The 27,859-nt window shown below is 39.3% G+C and overlaps 1 protein-coding gene across 1 annotated transcript in view; it reads left to right on the top strand.

The window, feature by feature from the left end:
• Positions 1–5,785: 5,785 nt before the first annotated feature.
• The window catches only part of kcnk9 (potassium channel, subfamily K, member 9), a gene marked incomplete at both ends in the record, with an annotated part of 80,718 nt that continues 58,644 nt past the window's right edge, over positions 5,786–27,859 (top strand). The window contains one exon of the mRNA XM_083899760.1: positions 5,786–6,392. Coding sequence (XP_083755886.1) covers positions 5,786–6,392 — 607 coding nt within the window. The remainder of the gene's footprint in view (positions 6,393–27,859) is intronic.

The raw sequence follows: 27,859 nt of genomic DNA, 5'->3' as shown, positions 1-27,859 counted from the left end.
TTGTGTGTTCAGAAGTCCAGTTTTTAAGTCATTTTCTACCACTCTGGTGATTCAGTGAGGTTCCTTCACCCAGAAACCTGACGTTTTCTTCATACGTTCTCTCTCTTTTTAGGGTTTTATGGAGCATTTTTCCCTAAAACCTGGAGATGTTTGCCACATTCAAAGTCCCTTAAATCACGCGTCATTCCCCCGTTCTGTTGGTCAGCTCGCAGTGGCAGAGCCGTACCTAATAAAATGGCCCGTGCTGTATTTAATAAGCCTTTGTTGTGTGAGCTTCATCATGATGACAGAGAGTCAGGTTTGTTGCCATGGAGATTAAATGGCTCTGCTGTCATTATAACGTGATGATGATGATGATGGTGGTGATGGTGGCAGGTGGAGCTCCACCCACTCACGGAGACGGACAAATGGACCGAGGTGAGAAGTGAAAACATGGTGAGGATTAGATTAGGATTTAAATTGAACTCAAAGTCCACTCTCCATGTTTTCCAGCTGCACGGTGGTTCCTTCGCGTATGGACGCCGCCGGCGCTTATATAAACGACGCCCGTTGCCAAGTCAACGCCGTCGTCCCGTATACTTTCGGCCACGTGGCGACAACGCGGCCGTTTCCATGGCGACGGAGGAAACTCCGGCCCCACCGGTGGAAAAAAGAAAGAGATAAATGATGAAGAAGAGGAAGAAGAAGCAAGTGCAAGTGGAGTAAGTAGAGCGTGTGTTAACTGTGTTTGAACAGTTTGAGTAAAGCAAACAGACCATAAACAACACAGAGCTGTCTCCTCACACTGCAGCTGCATTAAAAACAAAGAAAAAACACGTTTATTTATACATAGTGATTCATTTAAGAGAATTTATTGCTCTGGAACGATGCTGAAAGTGACAGATGAGGTCTTGTTAGTGATAATCTGGATTAATTCGGATTTCATGGCTGTGGAATTGTCAAAAAGTGTTCAATGATAATAGTTATTCACTATTACTGTGTGTTTCTGACTGTGCAATAACAGTTTGTGACAAAATAGGAACTCTAAAATGACATAAACAAACAATTTCACATTTACAATTTGAACTTAAGAGCTATTTTACATGTTTTTTGTCAGTCCTGGAGGATTTCAGACCATTCTGGTCCAGTTACCTCCCAGGATATACAGTATGTGGTCTATGGGAATCATGCAAAGGTCCCTGAGTGTCTGGATTATCTTGTGCTGTAGGGACCTACACCAGTTTACACATTTTAAAGGAATTTAGAGTAAAAGACAAAAAATTGTTACCTCCCCAGATGTGTGGTCTATGGGAATCATGCAAAGATCCCTGAGTGTCTGGATGTCCTTATGTTGTGGGGACCTAAATCTGTTTACACAGTTTAAAGGAATAAAAGACAAAAAAAGAATTATGATTTTTCAAGTTTATGACAAAATAGGAACTGTAAAATGACAACTCTAAAACAATATTACATTTACAATTTGAACTTTTAACTATTTTACATGCGTACAAAACATATTTCGTCAGTCCTGGAGGATTTCAGACAATCCTGGTCCAGTTACCTCCCAGGATATACAGTATGTGGTCTATGGGAATCATGCAAAGGTCCCTGAGTGTCTGGATTATCTTGTGCTGTAGGGACCTACACCAGTTTACACATTTTAAAGGAATAAAAGACAAACAATAGTTACCTCCCCAGATATGTGGTCTATGGGAATCATGCAAAGATCCCTGTGTGTCTGGATTTCCTTGTGTTGTGGGGACCTAAATCTGTTTCTTTTATTCCTAGGAATAAACTACAAGAAACAGAGTTTTGTGACAAAGTTTATGACAAAATAGGAACTCTAAAATGACCAATATAAACAATTTCACATTTACAATTTAAACTTATTTGAACTATTTTACTTTGGACTTTGGAAGTGTTAAGTGTTTTGTTTTGTGTGGTTACTCCCTAAAGCTTGAGGGTTTCTAAGTCCTGGTCCTGGTCCAGTTACCTCCCAGTATATACAGTATGTGGTCTATGGGAATCATGCAAAGATCTCTGTGTGTCTGGATTTCCTTATGTTGTGGGGACCTAAATATGTTTACACAGTGTAAAGGAATAAAAGACGAGAAACAGAGTTGGATTTTTCAAGTTTATGACAAAATAGGAACTCTAAATTAACAAAAATAAACAATATTACATTTACAACTTGAACTTTGAACTATTTTACTTTGGACTTTTAGTTTTAAGTGTTTTGTTTTGCGTGTCTACCTCCTAAAACTTGATGGTTTCTCAACCCTGGTCCAGGTCCAGTTACCTCCCAGGATATGTGGTCTATGGGAATCGTTCAAAGATCCCTCTGTGTGTGTGTGTGTGTGTGTGTGTGTGTGTGTGTGTGTGTGTGTGTGTGTGTGTGTGTGTGTGTGTGTGTGTGTGTGTGTGTGTGTGTGTGTGTGTGTGTGTGTGTGTGTATATACCTGGATTTCATTGTGTTGTAGGGACCTACATTAGTTTAAGGAACTCTAAAATGTCTCAGTCCTGGTCCAGTTACCTCCCAGTATATACAGTTTATGGTCTATGGGAATCATGCAAAGATCTCTGTGTGTGTGTGTGTGTGTGTTTACCTGGATTTCCTTTAGGTTGAGGTGAAGGTCAGGGGTCAGGGGTTAGGATTAGGCCAAAATTGTTTAAATTCAGATTAAAGTCTCCAGGAAATGAATGTGTGTGTGTGTGTGTGTGTTTACCTGGATTTCCTTTAGGTTGAGGTGAAGGTCAGGGGTCAGGGGTTAGGATTAGGCCAAAATTGTTTAAATTCAGATTAAAGTCTCCAGGAAATGAATGTGTGTGTGTGTGTGTGTGTTTACCTGGATTTCCTTTAGGTTGAGGTGAAGGTCAGGGGTCAGGGGTTAGGATTAGGCCAGTACAAATTGTTTAAATTCAGATTAAAGGCTCCAGGAAATGAATGTGTGTGTGTGTGTGTGTCTGTGTTTGTGTGTGTTATGATAATCTGAATGTTAGCTGTATAATAATAAACTTTTTTAAAACCATGTCACAGTTGTGTAGGTGGACAGAGGTGATGAAGAGTGTTTGACACGTGAAGAGAACTGTGGAGCTAAATATAGACGGAGACTGTGATCCAGACGCTGAGGCTCTGAAACCACTGCATTATACTGTATCTGTGTGTGTGTGTGTGTGTGTGTGTGTGTGTGTGTCATCGTGCAGCTGTCAGCGTTTCATCTCAAACCTCTAAAATTAGTCCGACACAGAGGAAAAGAGAAAGAACTTTTACAGACAAACCTTTTTTCTTTTTTTTTCTAAAGCCATTAAAGGAAACAGGAAATGACATCAAAATGTCATAATCCCTAAACTTTTGATACACAAGCGTTCGACACGTAGATACGATCAGGTCTGGTCATGTCACATGATCTTTATCAACATGCTTTTACAACCTCAGAGTAAACACGTGTAACCAGGGAGAACGCACACACACACACACACACACACACACACACACACACACACACACACTGATGCACACACGTGTCACGTGTTTGAACGTATATAAACAGCATATTCAGTGTAATCTCATCTTTACATGTGTTTTTGCAGATGAGGCGTAGGCGTGTGGTCACGCTCGTGTCCGTGTGTCTGTCCTCTGTCCTGGAGACGCTCAGCTGTTTAAGATCAGGTGTCACTTGCATAACAACCCCCGCCTCCCTGCAGCTGTCAGGGATTAACTGCCTTGCTCAAGAGCACTCGTGAGATACGATGTGCACCACGCACAAAAAAAGAAAGACAGAAAAGGACTTTAGCAGAACAAATAAATGACGGTATATTGCAAAGTTGACCTCTTAGTTGTAACATACCATGAGTTTTTTTTCCTCTGTAATCTGATCTAATCTCATCCAAAAATCAAGGAGATAAGTCATTGCGGACATGTTGAGATTACAAAGATTAGATTAGATTAGATTAAGAACCCTTTAAGTCCCGCAAGGGGAAATTCAATTTTGCAGTGAGTTAGTGAACACACACAGCACACAGTGAGGTGTAGAACATGTAACCCAGCGCAGTGAGCTGCCATGCCAGTGAGCGGCGCTCGGGGAGCAGTGAGGGGGTTAGGTGCCTTGCTCAACAGCACTTCAGCTGCGGACTGGTCGGGGATTGAACCGGCTACCTTCCGGTCTCGAGCTCGAAGCCCTAACCACTAGGCCACAGCTGCCCCAAGTGTTCATTGACTGGAGAAGAGAGAGAATCGTGCATTTTTCAGTGTAAGATATGAGAGGATTCTGATTCCCTCCGGCTCCTGATGGAGCTCTAATCCTGCGTGGATCCACTTCCACCGCTGGATTCTGCACTTCTCTGAGTTTTAATCTCGTCCTTGTTCCACTCCTGCGTTACTGTCCACGCTCGGACGCATCAGCACCATGGACAGCGCGTGGCAACCGGCACTGAGGCGCACATGTCCACGCGCTGTCCATGGTGCTGATGCGGCGCGTCACAGAGGACAAGTTCCGTTGCTGCTGCTGCTGCTGCTGCTGCTGCCGCGAGGACATGATGGAGACCATCTGACTGTGCGTGTCCTCGTGTACACGAGCAGGACTGGTCAGCGTGGGAGGGGTCGCGTGACGACGGGAAGCAGAGAGAGAGAGAGAGAGAGAGAGAGAGAGAGAGAGAGAGAGAGAGAGAGAGAGAGAGAGAGAGAGAGAGAGAGAGAGAGCCGCTGCGGTCACTGCGCCCCGCAGCGCGTCTGTGCACACGCGCCGCGCGCTCGGGGCCCCATGCAGCGCGGGGATGAATCGTGACACTTGGAGAGCGAGAAAACGCGCAGAAACAAAAGGAGCAACGCCCACCGGCCAGAGCGTGGAGCGCGTGGACTCATCGCATGCACGGACTCCAGCGGACGAGGAGAGCGGCTCGTGACACGCATGGTTTACTCACGCGCGGCGAGGGATAACAAAAAAAACCAAAAACAAAAACACGTCTATTCTTGTCCTTTTTTCTTTTCTTTTTTTTTTTTTTTTCCGTCCTGAGAATCCGCGCAGACTGAGCTCGCAGACGCAGCGCAGGAGCTTTGGATGTGCGCAACGGAGCATGAGCGCCAGTGCGGGCACGGACGCGCTTTAAAGTCATTTTTTTTTTCTGGTTCAACTTCAGAAGAAGACAGATTATAATCTGAAGAAGAAGAAGAAAAAGAAGCTTTGACTGCGATGGAACCTGTTGTTGTTGTTGTTGTTGTCGACGCTGATTCTTCTTCTTCCTCGTGCGCGCATGGATTATTTATTTCCTCCACAACAACAAGTGAGCTCGTGCAGGAGTAACGCAGCAGAAAGAGTGGATGAGTGCGTGCGTGCGTGCGTGCGTGCGTGTGTTTGATGTAATGACTGCGCTGTTTGTGCGGCGAACAGCTCCAACTTGTTGTCCCTCGTCTTCGCTCCGCTCCTCGGCGTCTGATCGACGACTCAGCAGATCCGTGATGTCAGGATGTCCGCAGGTTGTTGCCAGGAGGGTTTGAGGATTTCTCGGACAGTGAAGTGATTTTTCCTTCTCTGTTGCGCTCGCGTGGAGGAGAACGGGGCTGCGGCTAAAAATAGCCCGAGCGCTGATGGGGTTACGGCGAACAGGTTGGCGAGAGGCTGAAAGTTCGTGCGGAGAGAAGCGTCACTTGTCGGACATTTGAATTCACCGCACGGAGGGAAGCGAGAGCGGAAAAGAGCGTTTCCCCTTTTTTTTCTCCGTGGTTTTTGTTGGAAGTATCGATTCACGTCAGTGCGCTTCGCTGTGGGGAGAGCAGAGACCAACAGGCGATCCTGGGAGCAGCTTGTTGATGGCACTGCGCACCAGCAGGACTTGGTTTGGGCAGGTCTTGCGCAGGGTCTCTCGGCTGCAGGGCTCCTGGTCCAGGCGATCCAGTAGTCTGCTGTGTCTCTCCGCGAACCAGGAGCAGGACTTGGGGTTCTGCCGCCGGGATCAGCACAAGGCGGGGGATTACTGCTCCGACTCCGGCGTCCGCCGCGGCCATCTTCGCCGGAGCGCACCTGCCTGCGCGTCCGTCTCCAGGCGCTGTCCGCGCGGCTTTCCCAGCGCTCGTTGCGCCATCCCGGGGAACCCGAGGGGACATGAACCCCTCGGCCGCCGGTTCCTGTTGGCCATGAAGCGGCAAAACGTGCGGACCTTGTCCCTCATCATTTGCACGTTTACGTACCTGCTCGTCGGGGCCGCGGTCTTTGACGCCCTGGAGTCCGACTTCGAGATGCGGGAGAAGGAGCAGCTGGAAGCCGAGGAGAAGCGGCTCCAGGGGAAATACAACATCAGCGAGGATGATTACCGCAAACTGGAGTCCATCATCATGGAGGCAGAGCCGCACAGAGCCGGGGTGCAGTGGAAATTTGCGGGCTCGTTTTACTTTGCCATCACGGTGATTACGACCATCGGTGAGTTCGAGTCTCTGCTCTCGCACCAGCGTCTTTACCTGCGGGTTTATGATGATGGCGATCATAGAATCGAGGCAATAAAACGTCACCACACACTCACACTCACGCGCTCTCAGTGTTTAGATAAAAGTTTTTACGCAACATGTTGCAGCACAGCTCTGTGTGTGGTGAGGAGGCAGCTTCACTGCGATCCACATCCTCTGCATTTACACTTTATATACGGGTTTATTTATGGTTTAAATCAGACGGAAAAGTGACGTGGCCGTGGTCGTGGGCCTGCGCGCGCACAGCTGTGTGGTTTCCTCTGGTGTTTGTGGCGCGTGAAATTCTGACTCAGTGTCACGAGGTTTGTTTGTTTGTTTGTTTGTGTGTGATTTAAATGTTTTAAAGAACTTCAGAGTTTCAGCACCGTGGCTGCTGCTGGTGGTGCTGAAAGGACAGCTCCTCTGAGTCCAGGCGCACTTTAAACAGCACGTGCTCAAGAAGTCATGTTGTGTTTATGACACAGTGTGTGTGTGTGTGTGTGTGTGTGTGTGTGTGTGTGTGTGTGTGTGTGTGTGTGTGTGTGTGTGTGTGCGTGTGTGTGTTTATGAGGCACTTATTGATCTATAATAATGATGATAATCTGCATAATCCCGGTCTAATCTAATCCAATTTTTCATACAACAGTAACATCTGTTTGTGACGATGATGCGTTTGCGTCACAAGCTGTGAGGAGGTGTGTGTGTGTGTGTGTGTGTGTGTGTGTGTGTAAACTGGATTACTCTCCTCTTTGTTTACGCGCCACAATCAAAGCTCGCGCCGCTCGCCGCATGTTAATTACCGCGCCGCTGAATGGAGTTGGATGAGTTTAATTGAATTGCTTTCTAATGTGTCCGCGCGCGCGTGTGTGTGTGTGAGAGAAAGAGAGAGAGAGAGAGAGAGAGAGAGAGAGAGAACAGGAGAGAAGAAAAACACAGACTGGGATTTAATCTGTCAATCACAGTTAGATTTCTGTGCTTTGAACTCTTCCTCCTGCAGAGGTCACAGACACTTTTCTCCACATCCTCAGAGATGGAGGAGAGGATGGAGGAGAGGAGAGCATGAGATGGAGGAAAGGATGGAGGAGAGGATGGAGAGAGGAGAGGATGGAGAGAGGATGGAGGAGAGGATGGAGGAGAGGATGGAGAGAGGGTGAGATGGAGGAGAGGATGGAGAGAGGATGGAGGAGAGGATGAGATGGAGGAGAGGATGAGTAGAGGATGGAGGAGAGGATGGAGAGAGGATGGAGGAGAGGATGGAGGAGAGGATGAGATGGAGGAGAGGATGGAGGAGAGGATAAAGAGAGGATGGAGAGAGGAGAGGATGGAGAGAGGATGGAGGAGAGGATGGAGAGAGGATGGAGGAGAGGATGGAGAGAGGGTGAGATGGAGGAGAGGATGGAGAGAGGATGGAGGAGAGGATGGAGGAGAGGATGGAGAGAGGATGAGATGGAGAGAGGATGGAGAGAGGATGGAGGAGAGGATGAGATGGAGGAGAGGATGGAGAGAGGAGAGGATGGAGAGAGGGTGAGATGGAGGAGAGGATGGAGAGAGGATGGAGGAGAGGATGGAGGAGAGGATGGAGAGAGGGTGAGATGGAGGAGAGGATGGAGAGAGGATGGAGGAGAGGATGAGATGGAGGAGAGGATGGAGGAGAGGATAAAGAGAGGATGGAGAGAGGAGAGGATGGAGAGAGGATGGAGGAGAGGATGGAGGAGAGGATGGAGAGAGGAGAGGATGGAGAGAGGATGGAGGAGAGGATGGAGAGAGGGTGAGATGGAGGAGAGGATGGAGAGAGGATGGAGGAGAGGATGGAGAGAGGATGAGATGGAGAGAGGAGAGGATGGAGGAGAGGATGGAGAGAGGGTGAGATGGAGGAGAGGATGGAGAGAGGAGAGGATGGAGGAGAGGATGGAGAGAGGGTGAGATGGAGGAGAGGATGGAGAGAGGATGGAGGAGAGGATGGAGGAGAGGAGGGAGAGAGGGTGAGATGGAGGAGAGGATGGAGAGAGGATGGAGGAGAGGATGGAGGAGAGGATGGAGAGAGGATGAGATGGAGAGAGGATGGAGAGAGGAGAGGATGGAGGAGAGGATGGAGAGAGGGTGAGATGGAGGAGAGGATGGAGAGAGGATGGAGGAGAGGATGGAGGAGAGGAGGGAGAGAGGGTGAGATGGAGGAGAGGATGGAGGAGAGGATGAGATGGAGGAGAGGATGGAGAGAGGAGAGGATGGAGGAGAGGATGGAGGAGAGGATGCTCTGAGTAAATGATTCTGAGCAGATTGTGATTGTGACTCAGAAACAAAACACGTTGAGTTCAGTGAGTTTAAATATCATCACATGTTTAAACTGGGAAAATATGACACATTCTATGATATTTATGTCTATATTTATCCATAAAATCTCATCTTAACTGATGGATTTAACATTTTCTTCTTATCTTTAATGAATATTTAATAGAATGCATTTTTATTTAAGTACGGACAATACAGTAAACATAGTCCCAGCATCAGAATCATCAGCATCAGCATCATCAGCATCAGCATCATCAGCATCAGCATCATCAGCATCAGCATCATCAGCATCATCAGCATCAGCATCATCAGCATCAGCATCATCAGCATCATCAGCATCATCAGCATCATCAGCATCATCAGCATCAGCATCAGCATCAATATCACAGCTTCCACTCGTTCATATCCTGAACCTCAGGATTCACTTAAATGTGTCACATTAATAACAGACTTAATCTTAATCTCCGCTCGTCAGGAACTTTACTTTGTCGTCTGCTGATCCATGATCACATGCTCGTCATTATCGTCTCATTATCGTCTCATTATCGTCTCACCTTTGTTACACTGAGAAAAACATGAGAAAAACAAGAGAAGAAGAAGAAGAAGAAGCTGGAGTGAGAACTGAGACTGGAGCTCAGGTTCAGATTAGTGTTTCTGAGCACTGAGCTCACTCTACTCTGTGTACTCTCTGTGTACTCTCTGTATACTCTCTGTACTCTATACTTTATACTCTGTACTCTGTACTCTATACTTTGTACTTAGATATATAGATAGATACTTAGATGCCTGCTGTACTACACTCTGTACTCTGTCTGACTTGACTGAGTTTCTTCCTATACTTTATAATCTATATACTCTATACTCTTTACTTTATACTCTATACACTATACTTTTTACTTAGATATATAGATATATACTTAGATGCCTGCTGTACTATACTCTTTATACTCTATACTCTGTATACTCTTTCTTCCTATACTTTATAATCTATACTCTATACTTTATACTCTATACTCTATACTTTATACTCTATACTCTATACTCTATACTCTATACTTTATACTCTATACTCTATACTTTATACTCTATACTCTATACTCTATACTTTATACTTTATACTCGATACTTGATACTCTATACTCTATACTTTATACTCTATACTCTATACTTTATACTCTATACTCTATACTCTATACTCTATACTTTATAATCTATACTCTATACTCTATACTTTATAATCTATACTCTATACTTTATACTCTATACTCTATACTTTATACTCTATACTCTATACTCTATACTTTATACTCTATACTCAATACTCTATACTTTATACTTTATACTTTATACTTTATACTCAATACTTGATACTCTATACTCTATACTCTATACTTTATACTTTATACTCGATACTTGATACTCTATACTCTATACTTTATACTCGATACTCTATACTCTATACTCTATACTTTATACTGGATACTCTATACTCTATACTCTATACTTTATACTTTATACTCAATACTTGATACTCTATACTCTATACTTTATACTCGATACTCTATACTTTATACTCGATACTCGATACTCTATACTCTATACTTTATACTTTATACTCAATACTTGATACTCCATACTCTATACTCTATACTCTATAAACTATACACTATACTTGGTACTAGAAATATAGATAGATACTTTGACGCCTGCTGTACTACACTCTGTACCCTGTATACGCTATGTACTGTGTACTCTGTGTACTCTATACTCCATCCTGACTGACCTCAGACCTGAGTCTTGACTGAGTTCATGTTAATGACACTGAGACACTTAGTGATGGCTGTGTGTGCGTGCGTGTGTGTGTGTGTGTGTGTGTGTGTGTGTGTGTGTGTGTTGCCAGGAGACCAAAGACAGCTTAAAAGGTGAAAGTCATTCTCTCTCTAACAGGCCGACGTCTGGAAATATCAACATGTGTCTTTTTTTCTTTTATTTCTTGGAGCGTTCGACTGAAACTGAGTGAACTCTGATGAACACGAATGTTTAAAATAATAACAACAACAATAATAATAATAACAATAATCATCATCATCATTTTACGTGAAGAATACGATGGAGAGTAAAGTTCATCCTCAGACTAATGAAGTTGAATCTGCGCTCAGAGCTCAGACTTTAAGGTCGTGCAAAATTGCAAACACACACAAAAAAAAACACTGTGTTATTGTTCTTAATAGGGAATAGGTGACACACACACACACACACACACATGTATATATATTGTGACAAACACAAACAGTGACTCAACAAATTAATTTGGAGTTTTTTTTCTTGTTTGTTTGCGAGTGGAACCGCTAAAATATTTGTCTACGAGTCGTGATGCTACTGCAGTTATTACTATTTTCGTAACCGATTATGCGTTTGGTCCAGAAAATGTCAGAAAATGTTAAAAGTAAACAGTTCATCGGTGTTTGTGAGCAAAGACACGACCAAAATATTCACATCTAAGGAGCTGAAACGATCGTAAATCTTGTTTTTAATATCATTTCCTCAATAACATTTCTGGATTAAAACACTGACATCAACGTGCTGGATTAAACGTCCTGTCCTTTTTCTGTTCTATACTTAGACTGCTCCATAATTTAATCTGCTGAAGATTGAAACACACACTCTTGTGTCTGACGGTGCGTTTTTTTTAAATTGAGTTTCCTCGTCTTCTTCTCTCTCTGAAAACAACTCCTCTTGTTTTATTCGGGAGTGAAGTTGTTTCTCGCTGTTTTTAAACTGAATCAAATCCTGAAATTTTCATTCGTGTGGACTCTGCAGTATAAACAGAGTTATTTATTAACCTGATGGCCCTTTTCTTAGCCCCCCCCCCCCCCCACCACCACCACCACCACCCCCAGTATCCACACAGTAACTCAAATATGGTAAAAGTAATGAACAATATAATATATATACATTTATATGGAGCTTTGTGATTGAGAATATGCTTTGTTTTCCTCAGGGCGACAAACGCTCTGTGACAGCATTCTAAGTTAATTTACTCTTTCTATGTTTACATTATCAATATGGACATCTGCTTTTATATTTCTGTTTTTTTTGTTTTGTTTATATATTCGTACAAAAAGCTGCATCAGAACATAACATATTCAAATGAGTGGAAAATAACACTGTATCCTCAGAATAAGACCTTTATAATATTTGCAAACCTCGTAATTTTAATGAATTTTTGAATGATCCATTTACCCTGATGCACTTTGACAGTGAGCTGAGTTCCTTCTCAAAAACAAAAAATATCTTGGAATGACTTGAAATTTACCATCATAATAGTCGGCATCGCCCTGAACAAGGATCTGTTGAAAATATTTGCAAATATTTTCAACTGATTCTCGCTCACTGTCAAAGTACATCAGGACAAATGGATAATTTCCTGATTTTTAAAAATTCATTAAAATTATACCTTAAGAGATTTGCGAATATTTTCAACGGATCCTTGTTCAGGGCGATGCCGACTATTATGATGGTAAATTTCAAGTCATTCCGAAATACTTTTTGTTTTCGAGAAGAAAGTCAAAGTGCATCAGGGAAAATGGATCATTTCCTAATTTTCAAAAATTCATGAAAATTATTCCTTAAGAGATTTGCAAATATTTTCAACGCATCCTTGTTCAGGGCGATGCCGACTATTATGATGGTAAATTTCGAGTCATTCTGAGATACTTTTTTTCCTTTTTTCCTTTCCATTTTCCCTGATGCACTTTGACAGTGACCTGATTTTCTTCTCAAAAACAAAAAGTATCTCAGAATGACTTGAAATTTACCATCATAATAGTTGGCATCGCCCTGAACAAGGATCTGTTGAAAATATTCGCAAAACTCTTAAGGAATAATTTTAATGAATTTTTGAAATTCAGAAAATGATCCATTTTGATCTAATGCACTTTGACAGTGAGCCGAGTTTAGTCTCAAAAACAAAAAGTATCTCAGAATGACTTGAAATTTACCATCATAATAGTCGGCATCACCCTGAACAAGGATGTGTTGAAAATATTTGCAAAACCCTTAAGGAATAATTTTCATGAATTTTTGAAAATCAGTAAATGATCCATTTTCACTGATGCACTTTGACAGTGAGCTGAGTTCCTTCTCGAAAACAAAAAGTATCTCGGAAAGACTTGAAATTTACCATCATAATAGTCGGCATCGCCCTGAACAAGGATGTGTTGAAAATATTTGCAAACCTCTTACGGAATAATTTAAATGAATTTTTGAAAATCAGAAAATGATCCATTTGCCCTGATGCACTTTGACAGTGAGCTGAGTTTCTTCTCGAAAAACAAAAAGTATCACGGAATGTCTTGAAATTTAGGAAATCAGGAAATGATCCATATAAATGGCAGAGAGTAATAAAGTATTCATGTCTACAGAGTAGATCATAAATCGTATTACAAATATGAAACATGGACGTTCAGCCTCTTCCTATGTTTCCTGTAACATCGTGGAATTATTGAACAGATTATTCTATTCAGACGTTTTATATTAATCCTGAGCAAAGAGAAGCATTTCTGTTGCTGGTGTTGTAAAAGTGTTTCGACTGGAGCGAGGAAATAACACGGTGTCTAACACGGGCGATGGTCTGCGTATTTAAATGTTCTCCAGGCTCCATTTGCATAGAATAATGTGGAGCTGTGTGATTAGTGTGATACTACACACACACACACACACACACACACACACACACACACACACACACACACACACACATACATGTCTTTACCACATTGTGTGGACCACGTTCTCAGTAGTCATTGTGTGGACCACCACTTCCACTGTAGCTAGAAATGTGCAAAAATCAAATCCTTCCCTAGATGGGAGTAGAGAGCAAGAATCTCACTTCAGATTCGAAAACACTCAAAGAAAAGCAAAAAAAGTTTTCTGCTGCACTTGTGTGGACCGGTGACTGTTGCTAGGCAGACTTTAACATACGCACATGTATTTGTTTGTAGGTTTTTAGAACAGTGGAGCAGGGATCTCTACAAATATATTAATCTCTATTATAGTAGTTGATTAGTGAAGTTTCACACCTGAAATACTTTACTCAATACATATAATTATTTTATTTTTATATATATATATATGTATATATATATATACATATATATATATGTATATATATATATATATAAATGAATTTTAGGTTAATTGTAAACACTTCCACTACTTATTCTGAAGACAACTTGTACTTTTTTTTTTTTTACTGTACTTTACAGTTTGTTTCCTGAAAAAAGTCCATGATTCACAGCCAAAGTAACACATCTATTTTAAATAATAATAATAATACTGACTAATCTGTGGGTTTCTTATGATGCCACAAGTATTTTTTAATTACAGGATGAGTTTTCTATCACATGTAAAATACCACATGTATTAGCTACCATGTAAGTAGCTAATAGAGATATTAAGTACTGAATCAACTCTAATCACTTTATTTGAGCTGCAACTTAATCAATATGTTGCTTATTTATTTATTCTTTTAATAATTGAGCTTGGTCCTAAAAATGTCATTTAATTTAATTTGATTTCTCTCATATTCTGATTTAATCACTTATTCAAAATAGTTGAACAATTAATTTAGTAATCAATTAATACATTAATTGTTGCAGCTCCAAAAAGTATGAGAAAAATAACACAAATCACTTTATCAGTAACATCAAACATCCTTTAATGATAAAGATCACACTTCACAAAGGAAGTGTCTTTGATAAACAAACATCACTTATGGGAAAACCATAATGTTCCCTTCACAAGGATCATCTCATTATAAAAGAGGAGGTAAACAAACAATGAAAAAAATTAATACATGAAAACATTTTCACCACTTCACCATCTCACCACCACTTTACCATCTCATCACTTCACCATCTCATCACTTCACCAATTCACCATCTCATCACCTCATCACTTCACCACTTCACGATCTCATCTCATCACTTCACCACTTCACTATCTCATCACTTCACCACTTCACCATCTCATCACCTCACCACTTCACCATCTCATCACCTCATCACTTCACCATCTCATCACATCATCACTTCACCATCTCATCACATCATCACTTCACCATCTCATCACTTCACCACTTCACCATCTCATCACATCATCACTTCACCATCTCATCACTTCACCACTTCACCATCTCATCACTTCACCATCTCATCACTTCACCACTTCACCATCTCATCACTTCACCACTTCACCATCTCATCACTTCACCATCTCATCACATCATCACTTCACCATCTCATCACTTTACCACTTTACCACTTCACCATCTCATCACATCACTTCACCATCTCATCACATCATCACTTCACCATCTCATCACTTCACCATCTCATCACATCACTTCACCATCTCATCACATCATCACTTCACCATCTCATCACTTCACCACTTCACCATCTCATCACTTCACCATCTCACCACTTCACCAACTCATCACTTCACCACTTCACCATCTCATCACATCATCACTTCACCATCTCATCACATCATCAATTCACCATCTCATCACTTCACCACTTCACCATCTCATCACATCATCACTTCACTATCTCACCATCTCATCACTTCACCATCTCATCACATCATCACTTCACCATCTCATCACTTCACCACTTCACCATCTCATCACATCATCAATTCACCATCTCATCACTTCACCACTTCACCATCTCATCACATCATCAATTCACCATCTCATCACTTCACCATCTCATCACTTCACCACTTCACCATCTCATCACATCACTTCACCATCTCATCACTTCACCATCTCATCACTTCACCATCTCATCACTTCACCATCTCACCACTTCACCAACTCATCACTTCACCACTTCACCATCTCATCACATCATCACTTCACCATCTCATCAATTCACCATCTCATCACTTCACCACTTCACCATCTCATCACATCATCACTTCACTATCTCACCATCTCATCACTTCACCATCTCATCACATCATCACTTCACCATCTCATCACTTCACCACTTCACCATCTCATCACATCATCAATTCACCATCTCATCACTTCACCACTTCACCATCTCATCACATCATCACTTCACTATATCACCATCTCATCACTTCACCATCTCATCACATCATCACTTCACCATCTCATCACTTCACCACTTCACCATCTCATCACATCATCAATTCACCATCTCATCACTTCACCACCTCATCACTTCACTTTTTCAACTTCAACTTCACTTCAAATTTTTCAGCACCATTGATTACTGTAGAACAAACCCAGTAATAAAACAATTTGCTATCAGCATTTTAAGTCCTGCGACTGTCAAAGTGCTTACAGGCACCAACATTTGGGTACATTTACAACCTCTGTTCAACCAGAAAAAAACAAAACAAAACTACAGCTGTTTACGTCTGGATGATACAATATAATTGTACACAGTTTTTCACATCTCTCCAATCGCGCCTGGAGAGATCTGGCTCTTTGTCAATGACCTCATCACAGATCTCTTTACCTCGAACCCTTTGCAGAGTCATGTATTTGCCAAGATGATTCCATACTGCCTGTTTATTTGCAGATGTCCAAGGTCTCCGTTGGCCTTTTTTTGAGAGGTACGGTTTGTGGATCCACACCTGACATTTAGAAAAGAACATAAGACACATAGTGAGTGCAGCTGATTTGTAATTCTGAAATGTTGTGTTTCCAAGAACATCCTGATGAAACATACTGTAAAAAGTGTATTTTTAACCCCACAAGTTGGTTTTGATGCAGAAGAGAGTAATATGTACTTTGCCACAATAGACTAATCATAATCCAGAACCCTGAGCCCAGCAGCTGTTTCTGTCCACCTAACATTCCATCACTTACACCACAATCACAGCACAGCGTCACATGCTTCATGAAGATGCAGCTGAAGTGTGTGGACAAACTGACAGAGCAGGTAACAAACACATGACATTTCACAACTTTTTTTTACAGTACTATTCACTTACAAAGCAAGATTTATTTACACAAAACCCTGGAACTTTCCCTTTAGTTGTTTTGTTGTAATTGGAGACTGTAGAAGTGATCATACACAAAAGCAGGAGGAGACAAATAAGACAGAAGAAGAGTTTACCTGTTTTCTGAGTCTTCTTAGGCTTTTTTGGTGGAGTTGGAGCTGAGGTGTCTGGAAGTTGAATGGATGTCTCTCCTACAATATAAAACAGATCATAAATCACCCCAAATTATCACATTTATATATTATATATACAATAATAGCCATATAATAATGCTCCTTCACTGATCATACCATATGATTCCTGGACTGATGATCTTGACCGCTTTGATGTCTTTTTTTTGGAGGACGCTTCAGGAAGAAGAAAAACAGAACTGTATTATTTTAACAAAAAAAAAAGTAACATACACTCAAACTTACAATGCAAAATAAAAATGTAATTCCTATTAAGGATTAATTATAGAATACTGAACTGTTAATACACAGGAGCAGGGGCAAATTAATGATAATTACTAAGAATTTACCTGTTTCCTGAGGCTTTATCTGCTCATCTGGTCTTGGAGATGAGGTTTCTGCCAACAGACTCTCAGATGGTGTTTCTTCTACAAGAGAAAATATAAATGTAATATCATGTCAGTATTAAAATGTCATCATACTGACAGATGCTGTAAAGGTAAAAGTGCACATTTTTGGAAACAAAAATAAATAACTCAACAGAAACAAAAACGCTACGTTTATGACTTGAGTTAGGTTCACAGAGTATATTGTCAGGGTAACTGACTCAGAGTTGAGCTGAACTGGCATTTTGAAACCAAAAAAAACAGAGTTTCCCTCATCTCAGGGTTAACTAACTCCCCAGGCCCCAGGATGTGACCCTAAATCAGCTGGGATTGGCACCAACAGCCATGTGATACTCATATGGAGGATAAAGTGAATAAATGTGTAAAATAACTAAAAACTAAAATAACTTGCCATCGTATTCTTCTTCTGGTTCAGAAGATTGGTCTTCAAACGTCTGTTCAGCACTTATTTGTGAAGCTGGAGGAACTGTTTTGATAGAACACACATCACAACATAAAAAACTTCAAACGATACTCTGTACCTGTCACTATTGTGTTTTGTGCCACAGTCTTCGTCACCATTGGAGTTGCAGGGGTTGTCGTCTGAGTCACTTAAGTTGTTGGCAGGTTCATCTTGAAGTTTAGGGTTTATTTTTAGTGTTGATTTTTTGTTATTTTCAAGAACCTCACGTGGCTCCGCTGTCTGAGGTCTCTGAGGCTGATGGCACATGATCACTTTCCAGATCATGGCTAGATGCTGATAGAGAAGCATCACAGTCCTCCTGAAAAAACACAATGATCAATTATAAGTTCACGCATTGACAAATGGATAATTTTTGCAGCACTGTGATCCGTGCAAAAATAACTATGTAAATATTAAATAATAATACAAATATAATAATAATTGCAGTTGCATTGCAAAATTTGGAATGCTTCAATTTATCAGTTTCCTTATTAAAAGGGAAATAAACAGAGTTTACAACAGTATAAATTCTATTGTTACAACAAGAAATGATCCAATAAACATACATTTCCTTACTTTTTGTGCTAAGTTTAGTTCACAATGTAAAAACTGTGTTCATGTGTCATTACAGACCAGTAAGGCCCAATGGTTGGTGGAAAATTAGCATCTGACAGACTGCGGTACTTTGATTTAATCTGCTATATATACACATATATACAGTACTGTGCAAAAGTTTCAGTCTCCAGCAGCTCTGTTGTTTTTTTCTGTGATCATATGAATTGTGAATGAAGTGATGCGACTTAAAGCTGCTCTTATATATTAGCGAGCTGTCAGTGAGTTTAACTCATGCAACATGTGTATGTAACAGCATAACAGCATTTTTTACAGCAGATATTTCTATAAATGAAATAGTAGGACAAACACAGGATTTAGCAGTAACATTAATGAAGGTTCCACTCCAGTATTGACAGAGCTGTGTTATTGTTCAAGTGTAAGAGTAGATCATGCTAAATACTCTACACCTGTAGAGGATTTTTTCTTTAAAAAAAATAAATAAAAAAATAAAAAACTGCATACATATTTTCTGGATGTGTTCCAGTGAAGTGAAATAGAAATAATTATCCTTGATTGTTGTTATAGCAGCAGCTAAAACAACAAATCTAATGGTGGCCTGAGTCTTCTGCACAGTACTGTGTGTGTGTGTGTGTGTATATATATATATATATATATATATATACATATATATATATATATATATATATATATATATACATATATATATATATATATATACATATATATATATATATATATAAAACAAGGTTCAGTTCAATATTCACAGTGTAATAACATCTGAAATATAATGGAATGTGATCACACCTGAAAATATGAAATGTTTCCTACATGTATGAATAACCTTTTCATATGAATAGGACATAGGACATAACAGTCAACAATAGAACTAGAAGAAAAAAATAGAAGAATTAATAACCAGCCTGTATGATTTATATATTGCATTGTCTCAAATTATGATTTCATTATACCATAAAAATATATATTTATATATAATGTTTCATCCAACTCTTGCCTTTGCAGCAAGAAGACCCGGGTTCCTGGGTTCGAGCCCCGTTTGGAACAACTTTGGAACAAGGGTCTTTCTGCAAGGAGTTTGCATGTTCTCCCCGTGTGTGCGTGGGTTTTCTCCGGGTTCTCCGGCTTCCTCCCACAGTCCAAAAACATGCGATATGGGGATTAGGTGAATTGACCACTCTAAATTGACCGTAGGTGTGTGAGTGTGAGTGAATGGTTGTTTGTCTATATGTGGCCCTGCGATGGACTGGCGAACTGTCCAGGGCGTACCCCGCCTATCGCCCAATGTCTGCTGAGATAGGCACAGCACCCCCCGTGACCCTCTGGTGGAGGAAAAAGCGGTAGATAATGGATGGATGGATGGATGTTTCATCCATACAAACCAGTAAAAACTGTATGAGCTCCAAATTATGGGAACATTAATTAAGCTTTACTGAAATTATATTCCAATTATGTCAAATGTGTGAAACTTTGTTAGTGGCTTTCAGCCGACATCAATATAAGAAACAAAGGAAGAGGAAAACATACCTGTCCCTCTTCTTGTTCAACTTTCCTTCGCTTCATCATCTGAAAAGTTATAAGTTGTAAAATTAACAAGAAGCAAAAAAAAAAAACACTGTTCACTTTATTAAAAAAGTACACTGATAATGTTTACTAACACAAATGATTTTCCATACAGCAAAGTTTAAAAAAAAAGTCGATTAACAAGTCCTGTGTGTGATGACATGGACACCAAGAAGCAGCCATGATGAATATCATATTTATACTTTGGTCCCCACAAAAAATGTCTGTCTATCTGTGTGTGTCATGGACTCGAGTGGACACGCCCCCAGAATCTTAGGTTTTAAATTTAAACACTTGGTGACTGTCATTCAAATGTATTAAGGTAATTAGTCAAAATAAATGAGCTGGCTGACTTTACAGACTTATTTCATGTGTAAATACATTTCATAGAAATCATATGACTCTATAATAATACTTCAAATGCACCAGAAAACTAGAAATGTTTTAAAACAGTTCATAAACATATGAAAAATGTCTTACCTCCAATAATTGTAAATTTTTTGGTGTTCTTGAACGTTTTTTGCAGTTAATTGGTCCTCCAATCTTTTCTGACACATGCTGCTGCAGCCTCTGAACTCGGTCAGACATGTTGGAGACGCGTTCAATGCAAGTTTGGAAACCTGGACTTTAATGTGAAAGGATGCTCATAAATGTTATTTATTTATATAAATGACTTAATAAAACTAAAGACAACATTATTTAAGTCATAGTTCTGAGTTTCTATGTAGCATTAAGATTTTAAAGAGTTATTAGTTTAAACATAAAACATGTTTTGTTAGGGTCATTAAAAGTGAAATGTCCGTTTTCCTGTGAATGCAGCATTCTAAAAAAAATAAAAATAGTTTGCAGGTGCAGGAAGAGGCGGGAAAGCCTGACCTGGCTGTAACAATTTTCAGTGCAGCCTTCATTGATGGCCCATCAGAGGGAGGGGGGAGAGGGGGGAGAGGGGGGGACATGCTGCACCTGCACTGATGTTAGTCTGCTGTTCATCTGATGTTACTCTGCCCATCCCCCACCTTTCTCTCTTACTCCCTCAAACTGCAAGTTCTGTTCTGCTCAGAATACAGACATGTTACACATAGTAAAAAAAAAAGTGCCTCCTCACCACACACACATCCACCCTGAAATATCTGACTTTATAAAATATAATATAATACAATGTATGGATTATGAGAGCTTGTCTACATGATGTCATGGATGTAGTGTTTTTATATATATTTTTAAATCGTGAGATTAGAGTAGAGATTTTCTAATAAGTCTTTTAATGACTGTCTAATACGGATGAGAATGCTATACTGTGAGAAATGACAGTGAATCTTCAACCTTACATTTTTTTAAAGAGAATTAATGAACATTTTTCCCTGTGCTTAGCATTACCGCTCAGTGCGCAACAAAACAGCAGTTAGAGATTGACAGAGTTCTGACCCTCCTCAATATTTCTAAGAAGTGAAAAACGTGTTCTTCCATTAGTTCAACCTGATCAGATGTAGATTAATACTAGTGAAATATGAATGTTTTAGAAATTACAAGTGAAATCTGGGTTACAATGTCTTATGTTCCTGGATCTGCATCTGTTTCAATGCACCTTTGATAATTGAGACCCACTATGTGTGAGACAGGATGGGTGTATTAACACAAAAGTACAACCAAAATGTCATCATTTACTGGATATACTAGCTTCAAGGCAGTGAGTCCAAAAGGGTCGTACCTATGTTCCCTGGGTCCTATGTTCCCCGTTTTTCCAAAAAAGGTCCTATGTTCCCCACTTTGTATGTGACAGGGGAACATAGGACCCTTTTTTGAAAATGGGTAGGGTTAGGGTTAGGTTTAGAGAAAGGGTCCTATGTTCCCCGGTCACATACAAATCGGGGAACATAGGACCCGGGGAACATAGGTACGGTCCCAGTCCAAACCTGTCTTTGTGTTTACAGCCTTTCAGTCTTTATTTCTATATGTCAGTGAGACGGGAGGTAGAGTGTCATTTGTGATGAGGACGTGTCATGCTCACAAAACAGTCGGTGAAGATCTGCCCAATTTAAAATGATTTTTACATCACAGAACTCTGAGCTGTTCTCAATCAACCTGAGAATCTCAGCCTGAGCCTGAGACAAGAGTGTGGAGGCCAAGGTTGCGACTATACAGTCATGCATAATGGCTCTTTTTGTGTTAAAAGTGCAAGTAATGTAGTATTTTTCAGATTAATGGTGTATTATTTCACACACTAAAACCATCATCTATGAATCAGAACTTGTATTTTTAAGATCTCGACCCCTAAGCAGAGGATTATTTACTAGTTGTCCCTAATTCTGTTAGACTGAAAAAGCAATTTCATGCTGCATTTGACCAATTACCTAGTTTGACCAACATTGCACCTGTGTGAGCCTGTTTAAATCTATGTTTATCTCAGTAGTTATTGTGTTTCCTGGGACTGTCCAGTTCAACTGGCCACTCTCTTTACTCACACATGCCTGGTTTATGCACCGTGTTTCGTCATTGTGTCTGCTGTGTCAAGCTCATGTTGAAAAACAAATACACTTTTCTACTTGTGCCTATACTTCAGTTTAGTTTTATTGTAAGCATGTTAGCCTGTAAAGGCCTGAAGTTCAGAGAAGAGAAGAGCTGAATATTGTGGAGTTAATCTGCTGTTAATCTGATGTTAGTCTGATGTTAGACTGATGTTAATCTGCTGTCAGTCTGCTGTCAGTCTGCTCATCCCACACCGTTCCCTCTTACTACCTCAAACGGCAACGACTGATTAAATTAGACAAAGACTTGTGTACTGTTCTGCTCAGACATAATCATGTATGAGAAAATCATAAGCATTATGATGGGAACAAAATCTAACATAGACATGTTAGACATAGTAAAAAAATCGCTGTATGGATTATGTGAGCTTGTCTAAATTATGTTGTTGATGTAGTGCTTTTATATATCTTTAGTAGTTATTGAAACTGTCTTTTAACAAAATACGTATTTCAGATGGAAAGCATTTTCTATCTGGACAAACAGGGAAAAGTGCAGTGCAGATACGACAGTGACATGCAAATTAAGACTGAAAATACATCACAAGGCATCTAGCCCATTGGCCTGGTCCATACAGCCTGGACTGCAGTCACAAGTTGTCATGTGAATAAGAAATTTAGAAAAGGAGACAATGGCAGTAAACAGAAAGAGACTGGAAGAACATAAAAAGAATGGTTCAAGAAAAAGAAAAAAACAACTGTGGAGTCAAACTAAGAGAGAAGATGATGACGAGGCTGACAATTATCAAATGTGTGGTTTCAAAGCAAAATGTCAATAAAATTAAGTTTTCAGTTAAACTCTGAGTTTAAAGCAAAAGTACTGTTAGGATGGTGATCTTAAGATTGACAGATAACCTGTTTAATCCCCTCTGTGAAATTCAAGTATGACTTTACTTAAAATATAATAAAATTCATGTAATTCATGTAAATTAAACTAATTTTTCAGTTTATTTTTGTTTACGGTACATTATAGATTCAAATAAAAACGTCTCTGAAAGGTAAATCAAAATAACATTGAGTGTATATTATTAATACTGATGCAGTCAAATCTGTTTTATTTGTACAGCACATCTCATAAACATTACCTGAGTGTGCTTACAATTAAAATACATGAAACTCTTACTACAATTTTTCAGTTTCCTTAATAAGCCGATCCTCTACACTCATACACTGATTTATACACATGATTTGCAAAAGTGGTTCAAAAATATATATTTGAATCATTATTTAATTAATCTGTGGCTAAAATTGACTATTTCCAGTTTAAATATTATTATTATAATATTATTATTATAACTCTAATTGTGGTGCTCTGGATTATTGCTAAAGTTTTTGTGAATAATAAATAGTAATAATTATAATAATAGTCAAAGCTCTGTTTGCATTGTTTTTCATTTGAAATGTACTGTCTGCCTTTGAAATAGCCAATCACAAAATTCCCCTGCTTCAGCCAATCACAAAATTTGTCTTCACTCCACCCATTCGAAAAAAAAATGTGGGTGCAGTAACACTGAGTGGCCACATGGCAAACTTGAAACACACACATTTCTGAGTTTTCTAAGTCTATGAGGACTTCTGCTGAAACTTTGACAGATCATCCATTAGGGTCAAAGGAGCTCATCCTAGCATTATCCTTGTTAGGACCGGGCATTTTGTCCCCACAAGGTAAAATGTCCCCACAAAAAAGGTAGTTTGCCAGGGGGTGGTCCACACAAGCATAGAAAGACAAGAACACACACACACACACACACACACACACGCACACACGCACACACACACACACACAGGCCAAAGGCTGCTAAAAGCTGCTCTCTGCCTACACTCGGCTGTCATCGTCTCACTGAGAACACACACACACACTGTAATCTCAGCGGGGGGTTGTTCGGTGTGTGTGTGTGTGTGTGTGTGTGTGTGTGTGTGTGTGTGTGTGTGTGTGTGTGTGTGTGTGTGTGTGTGTGTGTGTGTGTGTGTGTGTGTGCGGTACAGGTAGTACTGGTGTTGTGTGGATGAGGCTAATGTCTAAGATCTGCACTCTGTCATTTATTCCGTGTGTGTGTGTGTGTGTGTGTTTGTGTTTGCTTTATATTCAATATAATATGTGTTTTCACTTGTATTCATGTCAAAAAACCTAAAGAACTATCTTTGTGGGGACATTTTTTTAGGGTTAAGACTAGAGTTTAGGGTTTAGGTTAAGGTGAGGCACTTAGTTGGGATGGTTAAGGGTTAGGGTAATGGATTTAGACCTGGAGTCTGCAACCTTTAGTATTAAAAAAGAGCCATTTTTGTGTCTTTTCAACCCAAATAAATGTCATCTGGAGCCACAAAAAAAACCTGTTTTACCCTTAAAATAAGAAGATATTATCATGTAAACTATATTTAAAGAAGTACCGTTTTTCGCTTTTAGGAAATTCAAGAGCTCCAAAAAGAAAACTGTTGACATTAATCATTGCTGTTTATACCCAAACCTCTTATATATATGTAAAAAGGACTACTTTAAAATGAAATAAAACAATATTTTGGAGGTTTTTTATTAAACACACTTTAATTCACGTCATTCAATAAACACATTGAATGACATTTTTGTCTCTTCTCCAAACACAACAATAACCTTTTTTATCCTCAAAATGAAGATAACATCACGTATAAAGTCACTATATGTTCACAAAAAAACATAGTTTGATGCATTTATGAAATCTAAAAAGGAGAAAAAGAAAATAGTTTTCACATTTTATTACCGTTTTTACCTCTTTAAATTCAATAAATATCTATATATTTTGACATAGACATGTAGCGTGTGCATAAAAAAATGTAATTAAATAAAAATCTTGCATAAAAACTAACCACATTGGACCAAAACCAGGTCCTAGTGAAGCAGAAGCTCGGCAAACATTCAAAAATGAGGTTTTTAAGTCAGGTCATGCAGATTCATGGCGGTAAATGTACAAATAAACGCTGTATTCTGAGGCTGAAGCTGCAGCAGAGTATGATGACATACGTGCTGTAACCCCCCCCCCCCCATTACCCCCCCATCCTCCTCCCCCCCGAGTTTAACCACAACTAAAACATGGATTATGTAAATCTCTAACACATCAAGGAGTCGGGTTTTTCAAGCCATCTTTTCCTCGAGCAGCAAGAAAATGATTGAGAACTTTTTTAAATGCAGGTGAGTTCCTCATTCATAATGCATGACAGGCCTGTGTGTGTGTGTGTGTGTGTGTGCGTGCGTGCGTGCGTGCGTGCGTGCATGCGTGCGTGTGTGTGTGTTCTTGTACTTGCGGCATACTGAGGACCAGTGAGGGTTTTTTACCAACAATGTGAGGTCATTTTTACAGAGTGAGGACATTTTGGCCGGTCCTCACTTTGTTTTCATTGAAATCACTTCCTTAGGTTGCTACAACGTGCTATACTCAATTTGTCCCAAATTTTGGACGACATAGTATAGTATGATGTTTTTGTCAAATTTTGGACCAAGAATTTTGGGTAAATTTTTTTTTTCAAATTTTGGCTAAAAATGTTTTTTTATTTTGGGTAAAAAAACATTTTTACATTTTGGGTAAATTTTTTTTTTTTAAATTTTGGTCGACAGTATAGTATGAAATTTTGCTCAAAATTGTATTTTTTTAATTTTGGGTAAAAAAAACATTTAAATTTTGGGTAAAAATTTGTTTTCAAATTTTGGTCGACATAGTATAGTATGACGTTTTTGTCAATTTTGGACCAAAAATTTTGGGTACATTTTTTTTTCACATTTTGGTCGACAGTATAGTATGAAATTTTGGTCAAAATTGTATTTTTTAAATTTTGGGTAAAAAAAACATTTAAATTTTGGGTAAAAATTTGTTTTCAAATTTTGGTCGACATAGTATAGTATGACGTTTTTGTCAATTTTGGACCAAAAATTTTGGGTACATTTTTTTTTTCAAATTTTGGTCGACAGTATAGTATGAAATTTTGGTCAAAATTGTATTTTTTTAATTTTGGGTAAAAAAAACTTAAATTTTGGGTAAAAATTTGTTTTCAAATTTTGGTCGACATAGTATAGTATGACGTTTTTGTCAATTTTGGACCAAAAATTTTGGGTACATTTTTTTTTTCAAATTTTGGTCGACAGTATAGTATGAAATTTTGGTCAAAATTGTATTTTTTAAATTTTGGGTAAAAAAAACATTTAAATTTTGGGTAAAAATTTGTTTTCAAATTTTGGTCGACAGTATAGTATGACGTTTTTGTCAATTTTGGACCAAAAATTTTGGGTACATTTTTTTTTTCAAATTTTGGTCGACAGTATAGTATGAAATTTTGCTCAAAATTGTATTTTTTTAATTTTGGGTAAAAAAAACATTTAAATTTTGGGTAAAAATTTGTTTTTCAAATTTTGGGCGACATAGTATTGTATGACGTTTTTGTCAATTTTGGACCAAAAATTTTGGGTAAATTTTTTTTTTCAAATTTTGGACGACAGTATAGTATGAAATTTTGGTCAAAAATCTTTTTTTTTTAAATTTTGGTCGACATAGTATGATGTTTTTGTCAGATTTTGGACCAAAAATTACAACAACAACAACAACAACAAAAATCGAAAAAGTTTTCCAGCCCTTTTTGCTCTGGGGCTCCACCTGCAGACATTGTATGGTACTGCAACCAGTAAGTTCTTTGTAGATGTCATTCATGAAGTGGATATTTGTAATTGTGTTGATTTATAAAGTGGAAATGCTGGTCCTCAGTATTTAGCAAGTACAAGAATTTGTGTGTGTGTGTGTGTGTGTTCATATATATATAGACTGATGAATGGCTGCTGTCATTTCCATTTTATTTAATGGTCTGGTTAAAGCTGCTCACATTAAAGGAGCCGTTTGTAAACGTTTGTCCAGTGAATCACTGACAGACACATTGTGTTTGTGTTTGTGTGTAAACTCTGAGTCTTCTTCTCTGAGAGCAGCAGAGGTTTGAAGTTTCTCTCTGAATGTTTCTGACTAACGACAGTTCATTATCACACCAGTTCTTCTTCACTTTACTACGACAACACGAAAGGTTTCAGTTTGACTTTGTTTGATGATATTCTTACATGGACGCGTTTGTGTTGTTGTGTTGTTGTGTTGTTGTTGTTGTGATTTTGGGCCACACGGTTGTAACAGACCATAGTTTACACTCAGTCCAGAATAAACCCGGGATTAAAGCAGCCTAGGCCAGATTATACCCCTCTAGACCAGATTATAATCCTCTAGACCAGATTATACCCCTCTAGACCAGACCATAATCCTCTAGACCAGACTATAATCATCTAGACCAGACCATAATCCTCTAGACCAGACTATAATCATCTAGACCAGACCATAATCCTCTAGACCAGACTATAATCATCTAGACCAGACTAATCCTCTAGACAAGACTATAATCCTCTAGGTCAGACTATA

Source organism: Microchirus variegatus, assembly GCF_963457635.1.
Source record: "Microchirus variegatus genome assembly, chromosome: 13".
NCBI lineage: Eukaryota > Metazoa > Chordata > Actinopteri > Pleuronectiformes > Soleidae > Microchirus > Microchirus variegatus.
This window is presented reverse-complemented; position numbering and strand designations above follow the sequence as displayed.